We start from the raw sequence: 17,254 nt of genomic DNA, 5'->3' as shown, positions 1-17,254 counted from the left end.
CGTCAGAATTGGGCTCTGCACCGCTTAATTCGGACAAATTCTGACGGCTGCCGCTACACAAATGTGTGGTAAAGCAGCGCTGGCACCACTGGGGCGAAACCGAAACTTGAGTGACATCGCCATCGTCATCAACTAGTGGGGGCGATCGCGGCGTCACCGAACGTCGGCGTCTTCTTTCTTCGCTCCACTGCGCCTCCGACGCCATTTTCCCTTGTGTTGTGTCGGCACCCATAGAGTTTCCTACAATACTTACTAGAGGGAACTCTGGCGCTAGTGTCTATGGGAGCTGCAATGCAACGCGCTTCAGCCAGCATGGGAATCATGGGTAGTACACGGATTTGTCTAAACTTCGTTCTTTCGGCTCCGTTTGGCTTCGCGTCGCCTGCATCCGCTTTGTCGCAAAACGAAGTTCAGCAAAAATCAGCAGTTTCACTTCACCACTTTAACTTCTTTAGGCTAACCGATTCAAATCTGGTCACGAAGTTCACAACGATCCATTCTTTTATCCGAAAGAAAACCAAAACATAGCAATAAACAAAGCCACAAGTGCGTTCGAAGCCCACAAGCACGAAGACTAGGCAAATCCGTGTACTACCCATCATTCCCATGGTGGCTGAACGATCGCAGCGCCAGAGTTCCTTCTAGGTCATTTTAGGAAACTCTATGTCGGCACCGTCTCTTCTTGCGGAGTTCTTGTTTTTTCCCGTTGTGACCGTGTTTACATGTGAGGCCCGAGCATGCGGCAGTAGCCGAGTCCACCGACGGTGACCGCCCGACCTTCGATGCTGTCCTTCCCACAGATATGACCCTTCAGGACTACATCGCGATTGATGATTGTGTCGCCACGACTGGTCTCCTGCCCGATCAAGAAATTATTAATGATGTCACGACCTCATCGCACCTCACGGGAAGTCTCGGAGGCGCTTTTGATATTAGAGGGCGTTTGCCTGAGCACTTCCGACAGTTTGCGTGCTGTTGGCCATCTGGAAAAGTTAAGAAAAATTGTAATGTAAGCCGGAATCTGCGTGAAAACGCAGACGACCATTACAAAATACTTCTGCAAATAAAGGTATGCTTCTCCAACTTGATTTAATTGTTGTTTTTCCTGTTTATTCGTTAATTCGGCATTCGGTTAATTCGGACATTTTTTCCGGTCCCGTGAAATCCGAATTAACGAGCTTTTACTGTAATTACGGTATAAGCAGTCTCTGAGTCCTGCCAGCGGTAGTGTGTATATAATGCTCGCCGTTAGCTACCTGAAGGATCTGCGCTTTGTGGCGTAGTAGTTAGCACCACGCGCTGTGAAGCGAGAAGTCGCTGGTTCGATTCCGCGCTTCGGAAGCATTTTTCTGAAGTATTTTTCTTCGGGACTTTTATATATATATATATATACATACTTATATATATATATATACAGTGCATGATGGCGGCGGGAAAAACCAGCCGAGACTGTCCATATAATTGCTATCGCAATAAAAAAAAAGCAGTGTCGTGGGAAACTGAAATGCGTGCCTGCAGAAAAGAAGATGTGCTTCACTGCTACACAGCGGTGACACGTGGGCAGCATGTCGCCTACTCCTCGCAGAGTCAGCGCGTCATGATGCGACCATTCGCATCATGTGTTCTGGATCGAAAACATGATCACTGAAGTTTTCGAAGAGGTGTTGCAGGCGAGTACTCCACCAGCAGTGCAAGCGCACTAACTGCCGGAGCAACCGCCAATCAGATGTTCGCATACAAAGCAAATTCCGTCAGACTCTCCTTTATTTATTCTTTGTTTTCCCAAAAAGAATGGGTAAATCATGACGCGCTGACGTAGCGAGAAGCATGCGTCATGCTGCCCACATGTCACCGCTGTGTTGCAGTGAAACACGTCTTCTTTTCCGCAGGCGCACATTTCGGCTGACCACGATGCCGCATTTCTTTTCTTTCTTGCGCTGGCAGCAGCGAGGCTGTTGTGCTTCACCTGTCACTCATCAGTATCGCTACACTGCATTGCCTTGTGGCTCCTAAAGGCCATCATTTCTGCAGATTTGCGGCGTAATCGGGATTGGGAATTGGCACATGGCACCCAAAGTTTTCGAATTAACCGGGCTGGTACTGACCGCTGCTTCAAATTATCCACTCAAGTTTACATTGCAAAATACGGGACCACAGAAACCCTTCGAATGAAGTGGGATTTCTAAATAACCGAGTTCGAATTAATGAGGTTTTGCCGTAGTGTGCTTTGTGCATAAACTTATAATCTGTCTTTATAAACCAAAGCTCCACCAAACATAATTAAGGTTACTATAACAAGAATAAATAAGCAAAACAATCTCTCACAATACATTAATGAATAAATAAAGCGGAATGTATGCCCTCTATGATTCGGCGACTACAAAATCAAATTGGACTTCCTAAGCCAGCCAGTGCTTGTCTGATCGTTCCGTTCATATATGTGCATGTTTTCCTTGCCAAAGTTAAAATACATTGGAATTATGATATGAATAACGTAAGTAGGATTCAGAAGGAATGTCCTGACTGTCATATGGGCTGTTCGGGCATCATTTTGTCTATGAAGAAACAGCTCACCAGGACGAGATGTCAACATTGAATGTTTGCCGGAACCTCATTGCAAGCCTTGTCACGCTTGTGTGTATGCCACAAACTACATGTCTTAATTTGCTTCTTCCTCTTGTGTGAGCTATTTGTGGACTCCTAAGAGAAGGCTGCTACACGACCCACCGCCTAGAGATGTCAAAATGGAGAGTGCAACAAGACGACAGGGTTGCCAACCGTAGGGTAATTACCCTACTTGTAGGGTATTTTCGCAATATTTTGGCCAGTGTAGGGTCGTAGGGCGGTAATACGGTTTTCTTATAAGACGTAGGGTAATTTCTACATTTTGCTTGTCATCGATCAGCAAAAAATGTAGACGATACATGTGACATAGCTGAGGGTGACATTCCTAAAGAGATCCGAAAGTGAAATCTTTGAATGAAAGTGGAACTGTCTTAGTTCACATGTCACCAGCATAGGGCAGGGACAAAAGATATATAGTATACGTCACACATCCCCATATGAGCATTGTTTTTTTTTTTTCTTAGAGATAGCTTTTCCCTCTCAGTCTCCTATTCATTCGTTGCCTGGAGGAGCCTTTAAATTGTGCGATGGCGGTAGGTTTCAGTTATTAAGGCGAAAGCCTTACGTGCCTCACAAAATACGAAAAGCAACCGTCGGCATCGACGCGAGTGATGAAAAAAATCATGCTACAACGACGTCAACTCATGACGTCACAGATCGCCAGAATTTGCGACGTCATCATGAAGTCATACATAGTGACGTCACTGTGACACCGCTATGTGACATCAAATAGTGACGCCATCACATGACGTCGTAACTTGGTCATAGGTGGGCCGATTCCGGAGGCCCGTGAGGTGTAGAAAGTTTGCAAAGCCTCCGATCCTGGAGGCAATGCAAAACCACGCTAGGCGCAGAAATCTTTTGAGGGCTGAGAAGAATATCGACCGAGAAGACGAAGAAAAGAAAGAAAATGGCTTTTGCCTTCCAGTCATGTAAGGCAAATGCATAAGGGACCATGCGAGTTTTTTCAATGGCAGTGGATGGACGGATGAAAAAACATCCCTTTTATAGCAGGGCGGTGGCCTGCGCTCCACCAAGCTCAAAGTTCTGTTGTTATTATTATTATGATTACAGTGCAGACCACTTATAACGTAACCGCATATAGTGCAGGACCGGTTATAATGCGGTCTTTTTCGACTCCCGTTTACCCTCCCGTAGAACCGCATGTATACGCATACCGCCTATTGTGCAGTCTCCCAAGATGAAATACCATTTATAATGCGGTTGCGGGAAAATATTTCCGGCAAACGCGGTAGCGAGTGCGGTTCTCAAAGGAGGTACGCCGCTGGGGAGGGAGCGACGAGGTCGTTACGAAGGGCGAGGGCACTCACAGTGAACGAACGAGGGGTGGAGGGAGGAAAAAGACCGCGGCAGCGCTGTGCGGGCTCACCGAGTGGTGAAGGATGGTGGTTGCCTAGGCGACGGAGTAGCCTTTGCACCGGCGGCGGCAAGGCTCCGCGGCCGCTTGCTGGCAGCGCGTTCCGCGTGGAACGTACGATCGCACCCTCATCAAGTGCGCTTTAAAGTAAGTTTCTTGTTGGGAAAAGCGTCGTCGTCATCACACTTGCTACAGATATCGCGTTTGCTACCTGGTCCGCAAATTGAAAAGTTTTGCGGCTTCATGACGCGAGCTTTCGCCTTTTGTCGCCGTTGATCTCCCGGTCGCGAACACAAACTTCGTATCACGCGCGCTGTTCTTGGGTTAGTGCTTGAGTACGATCTTTTTGATGTCCGATCTTCATGTTGTCTTGGACAAACTTCCCGCGACAACATGCTGAACCGCAGGTAGGCTTAATCAGCGTTGGTTGCTTTTCAGTAGCGGTCGCGGGCGATAAAAGTTGTGGTTTGGTGCGGAATCAACGAAACTTTTTGCGATGGCTGCATTTGAAGGGAAGGGAATCATATCGTTAATGAAAACGAGGGCATGGTTGGCACATGCAACTCTCGAATGGTGGTTCTGGATTCGATTGCAATGTCTTGAACATCGCATGCGCGCCCGTGAAATCGAATGATCGGTACCGCTCAGCACGTGAAATTTCGGTCGCGATTTGACATGGTTTCTGTGTAATGCGCATACCTCGAGGTGGCCTGAAACGTAGTCGGCGAATTTCCGCGATGGCACTTTGTTTTGTTTGCTTTTTTCCCCCGTGTTCATTTCGTTGGCAATGCGGATCTTTGGCGGTTAATTTTTGAACATTTGGAGATTTAAGTGGTTGTAAGCGCCCCAAATCGCGTATGTCGATTATCGGACACGCGAGGCTACATGCTCAACACGTTTTGCGCAAGTGCAGCCTTTGAAGAAGGTTGTTTTGGTTGTAGTGCGGTACCGCTTATAGTGCGGATATTCGCGACTCCGGCGACATACGTTATAAGCGGTCTATACTGTATCATTATTAAATTACGACCTAATCTTGTCCAGCTTGATTAATGTTATCTTCCTATAAAAAAAGAACTTATAAATTTACAGCCCAACTTTCTGCACTTTATCGCAGATTAACTTTAGCTTTCCTGCTTTCTTTTCTTTCTGCTAACATCTCCGCCACCAATCTTCCAGTAGTCTTTTACCTATCTCTATCGCCAACCTGTTCACCTTTGCAATGATGTTCCTAAAACCCAAGGCTTCGTGTTGGCTAGTCCCCTAACACACAACCGAGTGTACATCTTCACATTCCATTAAAGCATGCTCCGTCGTTTCCTTACCTTCCCCATGCATGTGCATTTCTCTTCTTTATTTAATCTCAATTAATAACACATTCTAATGCAACCAGATCTTGCTTCAAACACTTCCCCTTGAATTATAGTAAAACATATCCTTACTTATTTCGTCTTTACCCTTTCGGTAGTTGCTCAAAGTCGGTTTTCTTTCCATCACTGCAATCCAATACATCTTTACCGCCTTTATGACATTTCGCTTAACGCTCCGTAATTATTTAGACACAGCTATGGTTAGAATGGTTAGACAAGGCTATGGAAAAAGTTTACCTGCTGAGCAGCACAGGAGCTGCCCCGGTAGCGTTGGATATGTTGCAGCTCGCGATTGGAGATGCCTGGGTGCATCTCGGGCCACTCATACACCAAGTACATCCACAGCAGGAACCACACACAGCCAAGCACACCTGCAGAGACGGGACACATGGCTGACATCACAAACTAAGCAAGCATTTCTTTCACATAAGACAAGTGCAGTTCTGTTAATTTTCTGAACATGCATAGCATGGATATTTACAGCATTAGTGCAATGAAACAATGTAGCAATGTAGTGACAGTGAAAATAACATCTACAGTGCGAATTAGGAATGTAATCCTTTTTTTGGTTGAACTTATGCCCAGAGAGACTTCTTTTTTCTTTTTATTTGCAATGACTTGCCTTAAAGGCACAATGCTTGGTTTTCATATGTTATGGGCATGTCGCCACAGGGACACTGTGGAAGAGAAAAAGAAACGAAGAAGACAAAGAGCACAAGTGTTGCGGAGCTTGTGCTGGTGGCCGACTCTCGGAGGGACGCTGCTGGGTGCAGCTGGGACTTGCGGCACGGCTGTCACTGTGGGCCAGGACTGTGCAGACACAGCCATCTCCCACAATTTACGAGATGTTTGCTGTAAGGACTGTGTCGTGTATGAATTGAAGTGGTGTTGTCTGCAATCTCTTATGTATCCAATTGTTATAGCTGGTAGTGCCGCTGTACCCTCTAGAAGCCAACTTGAAATAGAAGACTGAAGTGTTCTATTTGTAAGCATGGACATGTCCGTGTCAGGTAGTGCGCATCTGCCTCCATCGTTGGAACGGAGCAGTATGGACACATAGAGCCCAGTGGTAAATGCAACCTGCTCCACATTGAGATCACAGCCGGTGTAACAGCCACTGTGGCCCTAATTCTCCGATGCACAACTTCCTCCGCCATAGTAAGATGAAAGCGGAGGGAGCAGACACACACTGAAAAAAGAGTACGTGTGTCCTAATGGAAAAACATTTTTACAGGCTCGGAGTGAGTTGAGACGTTGAGATGGGACGGGCAGACACGGAAAATTTGCATTAGGAGGGCAGTGTACCTGAAGATCACCAGCAAAATTGTGGGAGTTTGCAGTATGACCTTGAATCCAGTGGACTCTGATGCAAGCAGCTGTTCTATGATTAACGGTGTGTATTGTCTCGTAGATTTCGATAGCCCTGTTGAACCTTCTTGAGTGCTTGAATGGCTGCTAAAAAATTGGTGAAAATGTTGAGTTGTTCGACTGCAGGCAGCTCAGAGGTGGCCTCTTGCACCTATAAGTTCTGTTACTAGCACACTGGCTTCCGCAGATAAATAGTGCTGGTAATCACTGATGAAACTTTTTGCAATATTGAGGAACGATGTCTTCTCACTGTCTGGTAGGATAACAGCGTCTCTATAGACTGTGCAACTATTAGTGCATGATGCAATGATGGCGTTGTGTGCATGTCAATGCACACAACGCCATCATGTTGAATAGCTGCGCCGTAACTTTGTTGGCTTATTAGTTGTGATCGTGGTGAATTCACTGCAAGGCATTGGACTGGGTCAGCTGTCAATCAGACAGCTGCACTAAAAATGAGTGGGCAATGCAGTGACAGTCGAAATAAGTTGCTTTTTTATTTCATGTGCTCTTTCAATCACCTCTGCAACACTGTTGAGCTGGGCATGTTCCTGTAAGGTTGGTATTGGAGCGATGCGGGGTAGTGCTGTAACTGGACGCAGAGTATCGTGGTTATTTCTCTCCAACTGTGCCAAATTGAGCCACTGAAATTGCGTCTGGTATACAATTCATGGCTGCAAGCCATGAATTGTACAAGCCATCGAGCTTCTTCAGCAGAAGCTCTTAGCTCCTTTCTGATGTAATGTGATGAATAATGTGGAGTGTTTTTGTGGAACTCTGATTTTATGGAGCCCTTGTGCACCACTGCCAACTGGTGAATACAGTAGAACCCCGCTGATACGTTTTTGAAGGGACCGTAGGAAATAAACGTAAGAGACGGGAAACGTAAGAGCCGAAAAACAGGAAAAACGGCAAAATATTTAGTGGTACAGAATTTTATTTCAATTCTTACGAGCAGCACGAAAATTGGCGCGCTCAGCCACGATCTAGTCGATGGATAGAAACGCGGAGCTTTGGACGGCCTCATCCACAGAAATGTAATCAACGTATGTGATTTTTTTAACACCAACAGCTGTAGACATGAAAGAACTAAGCACACGCAATCACGACCGGCGCGGCGAGACCGACCGCGAACCGCACGCACAACCATGCAAGCACCAACCAGCTGGAACTCCTCCCGTTCTCCGACATATAACAATGATGATGAGTCTACGCCAACGCGATGGCAGAAGTGAATGCCAATCTCGAAGGCCTTGCTTTCGCAAGCAATTACGTCATACACGCCATGTTTGTGCAATACAAATCTCAAAGGCTATGGTTTTGTCAATAGTAAAATCTCGAAGGCCTTGCTTTCGCGAGCAGTTACGTCATAGACGCCATCTTTGCAATTTGAATCTCGAAGGCCATGCTTTTGTTTGCATCAATTGAAAGATTCTGTTGCTTGCGCCTCTCATGCGGCTAATATTACGGTCAAACGAGGCCAAGCTGCGTGAAAATGCATCATGGCCGCTCTCTTGGTAGTCACTCGGTCGGCTCCGAGCGCACTTCGCGACGTATCATATGGGAACGGTCCGACAGTTACGACGTAACAGCGGGGTTCCCAATACATTGTATCCTATGGGAGCTATGCTGGGACTGGCGGAAAACGACGTAACAGCCGGGAAAACGCAGCAGTGAGGAACGTAACAGCGGGGTTCCACTGTATGAAGACCAAGTATACACACCTCAGAAGCATCAGGGATTGTCGCTGCACTAAGTTAAAAATTATAAGGCACTCCGTGATCTCAGAGTGTCATCCAATCTCAAAAACAGCAGCAAGCAGCATTTGGAATAGTATCAAGGTTTCAAACGATTTGCATTTCAGCATTTTTGGGTGGCTGCCATGAGCATAACCAAAGATGGTGGTGGTGGTGATGATGTTGCCACGGGAAGACCTGGGCGGCAATTGCTACACCTGAGCGACTCTTTCCATGTAGTATGTCTCACCATACATCACTTAAACCTGTCTCTCGTAGAAAACGTAAAAGTATGGTGGACTTGCGAATCAATTGCACACCTGCCGGGAAGACAACGTCTTCGCAGAAACCGTGGGGAAACCCTCTTTTCTTCGTACTGTCCATTAGTCTCTCCCTTTCAGAGCAAGAACACTTACACGACCAGATGTAGTGATGTATATCTACAACTTCATTGCATTCAGTGCACAGCGGGGAAGGAGCGCCCCTTACTTTAAATAACCATGCAGCAGCATAGGCCAATCGTGTGGTTATTCTGTACAGCAGGGTTGACTCGGTGCAACTAAGTCCTCTTGTGACACAGGGCTGATGGGGCGAATTCCATAAGGAGCGAAAATGGCATCGAATTGTCTCTTTTGGTAGTTGCCGATTCTCTTGAAAATGCTTCGTTGGCTAGGATATCTGCTCTTTCATTGCTGCTGACACCAACATGTGAAGGTATCCACTGGAAAGCCATACCAGAATAATCACCTTAGCTCACACTACACCTACCCTGGCATAGCCGAGCTAAGCTACTACGATTTTCGGTTTTCCATTCCAACACTGTTTATGTTGTGGGAATCGAGTGTGCCCTCCCCTTTGGTGCCTCGTTCCCCGGCTAACGTGTGCGCTGGCCCCGCGCGGCTCGAGCGCCAGGAACCTCCGTTATTTGGTGACATGGCTACCGTGGCTACGCCGCCAGGCCCTGTTTGCTCGGTGCGAGCCATGCTTCGGTCTTCCCCGCACGAGCCACACATCCGGACATGTCTGGAGAATGCTCGCGCTACCACGCTAGCTTACGTCACTGTGCAACGCCTGTCCTCATTGGCCGCCAGTGATAACCCCCCTTCCCCATGAGCCCGCTTCTGTCTGGCGTTGGCTTGCCCGCAAGAGATGCTCTCAGGCCTGCACAAGAGGTTGGCGCACTGCTCTGGCAGGCGGCTTCTTCGTCTGTGCGCTCGACTGCTGCCCTTTGTGTGATAGTCGTAGCGCAGCTGGCAAGCGTACTCGATTGGTCTTGCAGAGTTACCCTGACGGACCACAAACCCGTGATTGTCGCACTGTGCTGCATCTTGGGTTAATAAACCCGCGTTTGTTGACAACCTGCCTCGAGTGCTTTTTCTGCGCCGTGTCGGAGAGTCGACAAAACCGGCCACAGCGCCTTTGTTCGCTGCGGCAGTGGAGAATGTCGCGTCTTTTCTCGGTTGCCTCTTTGGGTAAGCTTCTCGCAAACCTATCTCCAGCAATGTATAATGTCAGCATATAAAAAAAAAAATTTGATTACAGCCAGCTTGATGAAATTTGCTGTGCATACAGGTCTTCCAATTGGCTGTTGCTACAGCAACTTGTGCACCAACAGTGCCGGCAGAGTTCTTGCTTGCTGGGCCTGCTTTGAATGCATTGCTAATTTGCCATTTCTTTGATGAATCACTTCGTGATTGTAAACAATGGTGAATAGTGAATCAATGCTCATTATAAAGTTTGGAACAGAATCACTTGAGAAAAGGAAAGCGCAATCCTTATGCGACGACCATACCATGAAAAAAGAGGAAGCACTTATCACAAGGATCAGATGAGCTGGTTGTGAGGTCGTGTCAGACCAAAAAAGTCAAATGTGTCATGCAATGCCACACTGCACAGGTAATTTGCGATGGCAAAGCAAAGCAAAGCAATGCACTGTGTCATTGAGTCATGCACTATGTATGATGATATTCATGTCGTGCAGGTACCATTGCACCTAGGTCACTGTAGTGTGGACAATGCGTTGGTGTTTCCTTCCCACACCTGCAGCCGTGCATTCTCGCTGTCTACATCCCATTTCCAGATATGATGCATCTAATGCCAGGGTGCAGTGTCCATCTCACAAAATAGCAAACATGTAGCATCGTCACTGCTGCCATCACTGCTTGCCGTGGCAGTAAGTTTGAGGTGTGATCATTATGTGGAGGTAATGAAGGGGGGGAAGGGGAAGAGGGGGGCGGGAAGGAAAATCAAGTCTGCATGACAAAATTCCATGGTACGATCATAATAAAAGTAAACAAGGTATTTTCGTGTTGGGTACGACTTCGTTAAAATTTGACTGAACCAAAAAGAATAGTGAAATCAACATATAATAACAAAATTTTCCAAATAATGAAGCATTTAACTTCTTTAACTTCATGCTCATCAGGCACCATGCAAGTTAAACCACAATATAATGAACTCAGCACTATAATGAAATTCTTTATATAATGAAGTATTGAACTTTTCATAACTTCATGTTCAGAGAACACCATCTATTTCTTACTTCAATACAACGAAGCATAAAGTTTTACTGCTGCCGAAGAAGAAGACCGAAGCAACTGAATGTTACATCAAGGTTTAATTGTATTTTAAGCTTCAAGTATGGTGAGGTCTGTGTACTTACAATTTTTATCTAACAAGGTTTTACTGCTGCTGCCAAGAATGACTGAGCAATAAATTAACGTTGCTGCTGGCACCAGTAATCAACCCTTTGACTTGAATGTGGTTGCTTGTGAATTCACCTTTCAAATCCCAATCAATAGTGTTCAGTGCAGTTGCACTATGGGAAACATAACAGGATATGGTGGCAAGCTGCAGTGGCCGAATGGGTGCAAAATTTCCCTAGATTGCCGTAGCGTGCTGGAGCTGCACTTTTTCGATTTTGACATGTGGCATGAGGCTACTGTGAAGTGCACTACGTCAGCGGAGCATGAACCGTAGTTATGGTCACTGGCTCTGAGGTTCACTAATATTAACTTTATTATTATTATTATTTTTCGGGTACGAGAAAAAGGTTATAAAAATTTGTTCTCACATAAAAGAACGAAAATGTTACGGTAAACTGAACATCACACATTTGCACGGTTAGAAGCATCCTTATCCCTTTCAATTTGTAGCAGCAGCAGCACAGGGCAGATGCTCAAATCCTCACAAGTGCTGGTGATGGCGCACTGTCAAAAAGAAATCGGGCACAGCTGACGCGCCTTGTCTTTTCTCTTCGGAGGCCTACTAAGGCATGTGGGCCGGTGCTGCCTCTAGTCACTACAAACTGCTCTGGGCATGTCGTCTCTGATGGCCACTGCAGCATTTAAGGTACTGTGTTTTTTAAATGCCCTGCAGACCATGACAGCCTAACAATAGCATCGAGAATACACAAGCTTAGAGCCTAAGAAACTCATGAAACAGGCACGAAGCAGCTGCAGCTTTTACAGCAGCCGCGACACGTGAACTGAAACTTTTGATCCCAATAATGGCAGAGTATCACTATTGTAGTTTTTGTTTTGTACCCTTTTCATGAGAAAGAGAATGTTTGCCTTAGAAGTAGATAAACACGGCATGCATATGCAATGGCCCAAGGAGTGATAAACGCACCAAGGAGGTAGAAAATGCCAGGCCAGCCCCAGGTACTCGCACAGAGCTGGGCGGTGAGTGGCAGGGTGACCACGGTTCCCACCGCAGTGCCCACCGTGTTCAGGCTCACCAGCCGACTCCGCTCGTGCGCTGGTGACCAGTGCGACAGCAATGCCAGAGACGAGGGAAACACCACACCCTGCACGTATAACCGGTCATGTGCGTGGGTGCAACTAGTGTGGCATCCTGTCGTCTATAAAATCGTTACACGTTTGAATTATGAATGTACACTCTACAGTGCATCGGAGGCAAAACTCTTCCCGTTGCTTATTTCACATTTGCAAAAGAGAAGCGGGCAAGATGCAAAAAAGTATACATACTGCTGAGAGCACTTGATAGTTTGTATTGCTCAAGAAAACACTTGTCATTTGGTTTGTCACGCAACCTAGTAGTGAGAAGCAGAGACAGAGACAGCAGTCCGTGTCTGCAACAGATCGCTTCCTTACTTGGCCAATGCTAAGGTGTGTTCCCATTGGTGGTGTTTGATTTTATAGTAAGGTTGCACAGGCACCAAGGAAGTCTCACAATAGTTTTCCCATGGAAGCAGCAATGCTTGGCACATTCTTTGGCATCAAGGTAGCTCAGCTGACTTGTACAAAGCGGAGCCAGTGCAGTAGCACATGCGTAGAACATGCATAGAATATTGGGGGCAAGGAGTTATGGAGTCACTTTATATTCGATGCACCTTGTCCTGCATGCTATAAAGGATAACACCAGCGCACTCCTCATAGGTTTGACTGTCAGCACTGAATGAAAACACCTCGTGGCAGCCCACTAGACATTTCTGTAGATACAGTGGAATTTCAGTAAACGGAAATATCTTAATTAAATGGAATCTCTGCTTAAATGGAACAACTGCCTCTAGTATGATTGGTTTCAAATTTAAATTCGGCACCCCTATCCATCTCTTAGTAAAGAGAACTCCTGTTAGATGGAACATATTTTCCCATTCCCTTCAGGTTCCGTTTAAGGGAAGTATTTCTATTCATAATAATAATCTTTGACAAAAATTTCACCATCTCCCACTAACGGGAACCATATGGCGATGCGAAGGAGCGCATGGGTCGACTTAAAGTTTGGTTCATCATGGGCACCTTGCCCGATGTTAACGCGTCCTTGCATGTGGAACACTCCATGAATTCACTGTAGTTGCTGTTGCTGTTACTCGTCCCGAACTGTTGTTGGAGCATGCTACGCAGGTTCATCGCGCGTCTGCAGAAGCTCGTTCCCCGATGCCATCACGTGATTGCTGAGAGAGTGTAAGGGGGAGAGGCCACAGCATCTTTCCCAGCACCTTCCACAGGCCCTAAAAACACACTAGCGCGTGCCAGCGCATTCTGACTAGGATACAACGCGTTGGTTCATCGCGCGTCTGCAGAATCTCGTTCGCTGACGCCATCACATGATTGCTGAGAGTGTAAGGGGGACAGGCCACAGCGTATTAACCAGCCCCTTACACAGGTCCGAACGCGCTAGTGCGTGCCAGCACACATGGTTTTGTCTGCGTTACACCAAGCTAGGACAGCATACGGCAGCCCAGGCCCCTAAAGTGCTCTGCACGTATCATCATCAAGGCGGTCGAAGAACGAGACGAAGAAGACTTCTCCTTGGCGTGAGCGCGCGCTGAACATGTTACAGATGGCTATGATAGGTTTTAGAAAGTGGACGGTCGCCAATGGAAATACGGACAAAGTCCAGCGCAAAAGCTGCTTCGCATCTAAAAGACAGCACAGAATTGTTTACAAATGCCACCTGTTTGCTGATTACGTATGGTGAGCGCACACTGCGTGAGGTGGCCGCAACGGAGTATCCCCGAACTGGCTTCTTGTGTGAAATACTACAGGCAAGTGCTCGGTGCAAACTATGTGACATTCCCTTTAACAGTGGTCTATCTGTAAAAATAAATGAAGCACACCAGAATGAAGCCTCAATTCAGCGATTGCACAGCCACAGCATATAAGCGTTTAACTGCATACAAGCACAACTGCTGTTGCATGGGCGTTAAAACTTTAGGGACATCGGTGCCCATGGTGAATTGTGTGCACTGTCAGGAAGATTAATATTTTTTTTAATAAGCTCCTCTTGTTTCATTACCATTACTTCCAGAGTGGTGTCACATTCTATGTTTATCGGCCTCCTCAGCGAGAAATTTTTCGCTGCTTCTTTTTTTTAAATCCAGTATGTTAATTGGTTGGGGCTAAGATAAATATGAGTACATGCCGTGCCTTCCTTTTAAAGCAAAAGCTTTACTGGCCTAGTAGAGTGAGTTTCGCTGTGTATCTCCACGTGGCCTTGAAGCGAAGAACGGTTACCCCATGACAAGCCGCGCTCCACCGCCGCCGCTTCTCCGACTACTGATATTGATATGCACCAAAATTGGTATGAAGTGACAAGAGTGTATGGCGAACACAAGTGACAGGTGGTAATATGACAACCATGACATGCATTTTATGTACAGCATGATTTACATGCCACACTCATGGCGCGCTCGCGGCCAGTTCGCTCACTTGATATACACCGAAACTCGTATTGCGCGACATGACTGTATGACGAACATAAGTGACAGTGGTAACATGACAATCATGGCGTGCATTTCATGTACAGCATGATTTACAAGCCATGCTCATGGTGCGCTCGCGGCCGTTTCGCTAGCTTGATATACACCAAATGACATTACGTGACGCAACCGTATGATGATCATAAATGACAGGTGGTAACATGAAAATCACGACTTGCATGTCACATAGGGCATTATTTACATGCCACGTTCATGGTGCGCTCACGGCTGTTTCGCTTGCTTGATATACACCAATACTGGCATTCTGTGACGTGACTGTACAACAAACATAAATGGCGGGTGGCAACATGACAATCATGACATGCATTTCATGTGCAGCATGATTTACATGCAACGCTCATGGTCAGCTCACGGCTGTTTCGCCAGCTTGACATACACCAAAATTGGTATTGCGTGACTTGACTGTTCAACGAACATAAATGACAGGTGACAACATGAAAATCATTATATGCATGTCGTTTAGGTCATGATTTACATGCCATGCTCATGGTGCGCTTGCGGCTGTTTCGCTTGCTTGATATACACCAATATTAGCATTCTGTGACGTGACTGTACGACAAAGATAAATGACAGTTCCTAACATGCGAATCATGACATTCATGTCATGTATGGTATGATTTACATGACACTGTCTTGTCACCCTTCCTGCGGTTTTGTTAAGTGGATATATACAAAATTGGTATGGCACGACATGAGTGCGTGACGAACATAAATGACAGGTCATGCACTGTGTATACCAGAATATACGTTTCATTAGCATTGTATGTACCACATTGTACATGCATGCATGACAAACATGCGATGTATAGTGCACTAGATGTCATGATATGAATGACTTCATTCGTCTCAAAGACAAACAAGGTGATGTATGCAGCTCTTTGCTGGCTGCTTCACATTACATCAATTCCCACAGTGCATGGGATCTGGCTTTTTCTACTTTTATTTTTGCAAAAGCAGCCAGTCAGAAATGGCAAGTGCTTCAAGAAATTACATAGGCCAAAACATGCAATCTTGTCACAAAGCATGACTGAGACAAGATTGACAGAGTGGAGAATTTACAAAGATATGCTAGTTACTGTATGCAATGAGCTAAAGAAATGGCTGTACAAAGGGAGTTGAGTAAGACTAACACACCTCAGAGATGCCCTCACCAAAGCGCAGCACCATGAGAGCCGCTGGACTGATGTGTGCAGCGAATGGTGTGAGCAGGGTGAGCAACGAGGTCACCAGGATGCCTGCGCCAAGTAGCCTCTTGGCGCCGAAGCGGTCAGCCAGCCGACCACCGGGAATTTGGGTGAGCACATACCCATAGAAGAAGGAACCCAGAACGACACCTTGCGTCCGTTCGTCCCAGTTAAACTCACCACCGGCCTGCACACAGCGAGAACATTTGGTTTGGCTCGGCTCAGCTCACCTACTGTAAATGTGAGCCTGCAATCAAGACACCTCTCCCAAGAACAATGTGCCCTCAAACACAACAACAGAATTTCTAGACATGCAGCATTTTACTTTTGCAGAACGCGTTGTGGGCGCATTACTGCTGAAGGCCTTGTAAGTCCCCCCCCACCAGCACATTCACCAACAAATCCCAAGTCTGTTTAACCAGCTGTCACCACCAAGCAGCAAAAGTTTATGGTACGTGGGCTCTGCTGCAAATGTGAATTTCTGCTGCGTTAGTGGGTGACGCTTCTAATCTAGCGGGTAACTGCGTAGGTCGCAAGAGCTACTATCGGCTGGAACGCTTAATTGGAAGGTACGTTTTTCGACAAAGTCCATATATAGTTTTCTGAAAAATTTCGCAAGTAAACTTTTGCAGCAGGGTGTACCTGCCATGCCCAGGGTGAGTACAATTCCGATTTGTTTGTACAGAAAAGTAAGGAGTACAGACAGAAAAAAAAGAGAAAGGAAAACAGAAAACCGTGCCATCTGTTTGCCCTTCTCTTGTGTTTGCATTTGCAAGCTTTGTTTTTTTCTATGACGAACTTCTACAAACAAGCTCAATGTTCTACAGTTCCAGTTCTTTTAATCCCCGCAGGCTTTAAATAGCCTCAACAATTTAGCACGGTGAGAAGGAATGTGTTTACATTCACTGCACGTCTCACCGTTTCTGGGTCGGCAGTGGCATTGTACAAGGAGCCATCGGGGGCGGGACAGTCGGCGCCGTGGGATGTGGTCCCGGCTGCTAGCACGGCCGTGCCATTGACCATGGCCACGATGGCCACGCTGAGGTTGACACGCAGAGCGTAGAGAAGGAAGAAGCCCCAGAAGAGCAGCAGGCTGAGCACATATCGAGACGGGAATCGGCCTGCACAGACAGACCGCCACACCTTTGTACGTAACGAATGAAGAGACGAGGGACTGACCACATGTGTGCCTCATTAGTTTAGCATGGCAGCCACATGCCCAGACATCAAATAGCTTAGTTGCAGTGCTTCTGCACATAGTTCGAGTGTGTTTAACTAACACAGCTACAACAAAGCTCTGCTTTGTATAGGTGAAAAAAAAAGTTAGGCAGTGAAGGAAAGCACCTTCT

At 46.5% G+C, this 17,254-nt stretch overlaps 1 protein-coding gene across 1 annotated transcript in view; it reads right to left on the bottom strand.

Moving 5' to 3' along the window:
• The window catches only part of LOC119383973 (sialin), a 57,784-nt gene that overhangs the window by 17,299 nt on the left and 23,231 nt on the right, over positions 1–17,254 (bottom strand). The window contains exons 2-5 of the mRNA XM_037652255.2: positions 16,824–17,026; positions 15,856–16,092; positions 12,105–12,282; positions 5,608–5,741 (exon numbers count right to left, since the gene is read on the bottom strand). Of these exons, the coding sequence (XP_037508183.1) occupies positions 5,608–5,741; positions 12,105–12,282; positions 15,856–16,092; positions 16,824–17,026 (752 nt within the window). The remainder of the gene's footprint in view (positions 1–5,607; positions 5,742–12,104; positions 12,283–15,855; positions 16,093–16,823; positions 17,027–17,254) is intronic.

The sequence above is a fragment of the Rhipicephalus sanguineus genome, chromosome 2 (assembly GCF_013339695.2).
Source record: "Rhipicephalus sanguineus isolate Rsan-2018 chromosome 2, BIME_Rsan_1.4, whole genome shotgun sequence".
Taxonomy (NCBI): Eukaryota; Metazoa; Arthropoda; class Arachnida; order Ixodida; family Ixodidae; genus Rhipicephalus; species Rhipicephalus sanguineus.
Note: the sequence above shows the minus strand (reverse complement) of the source record. Positions and strands in the feature narration are given on the sequence as shown.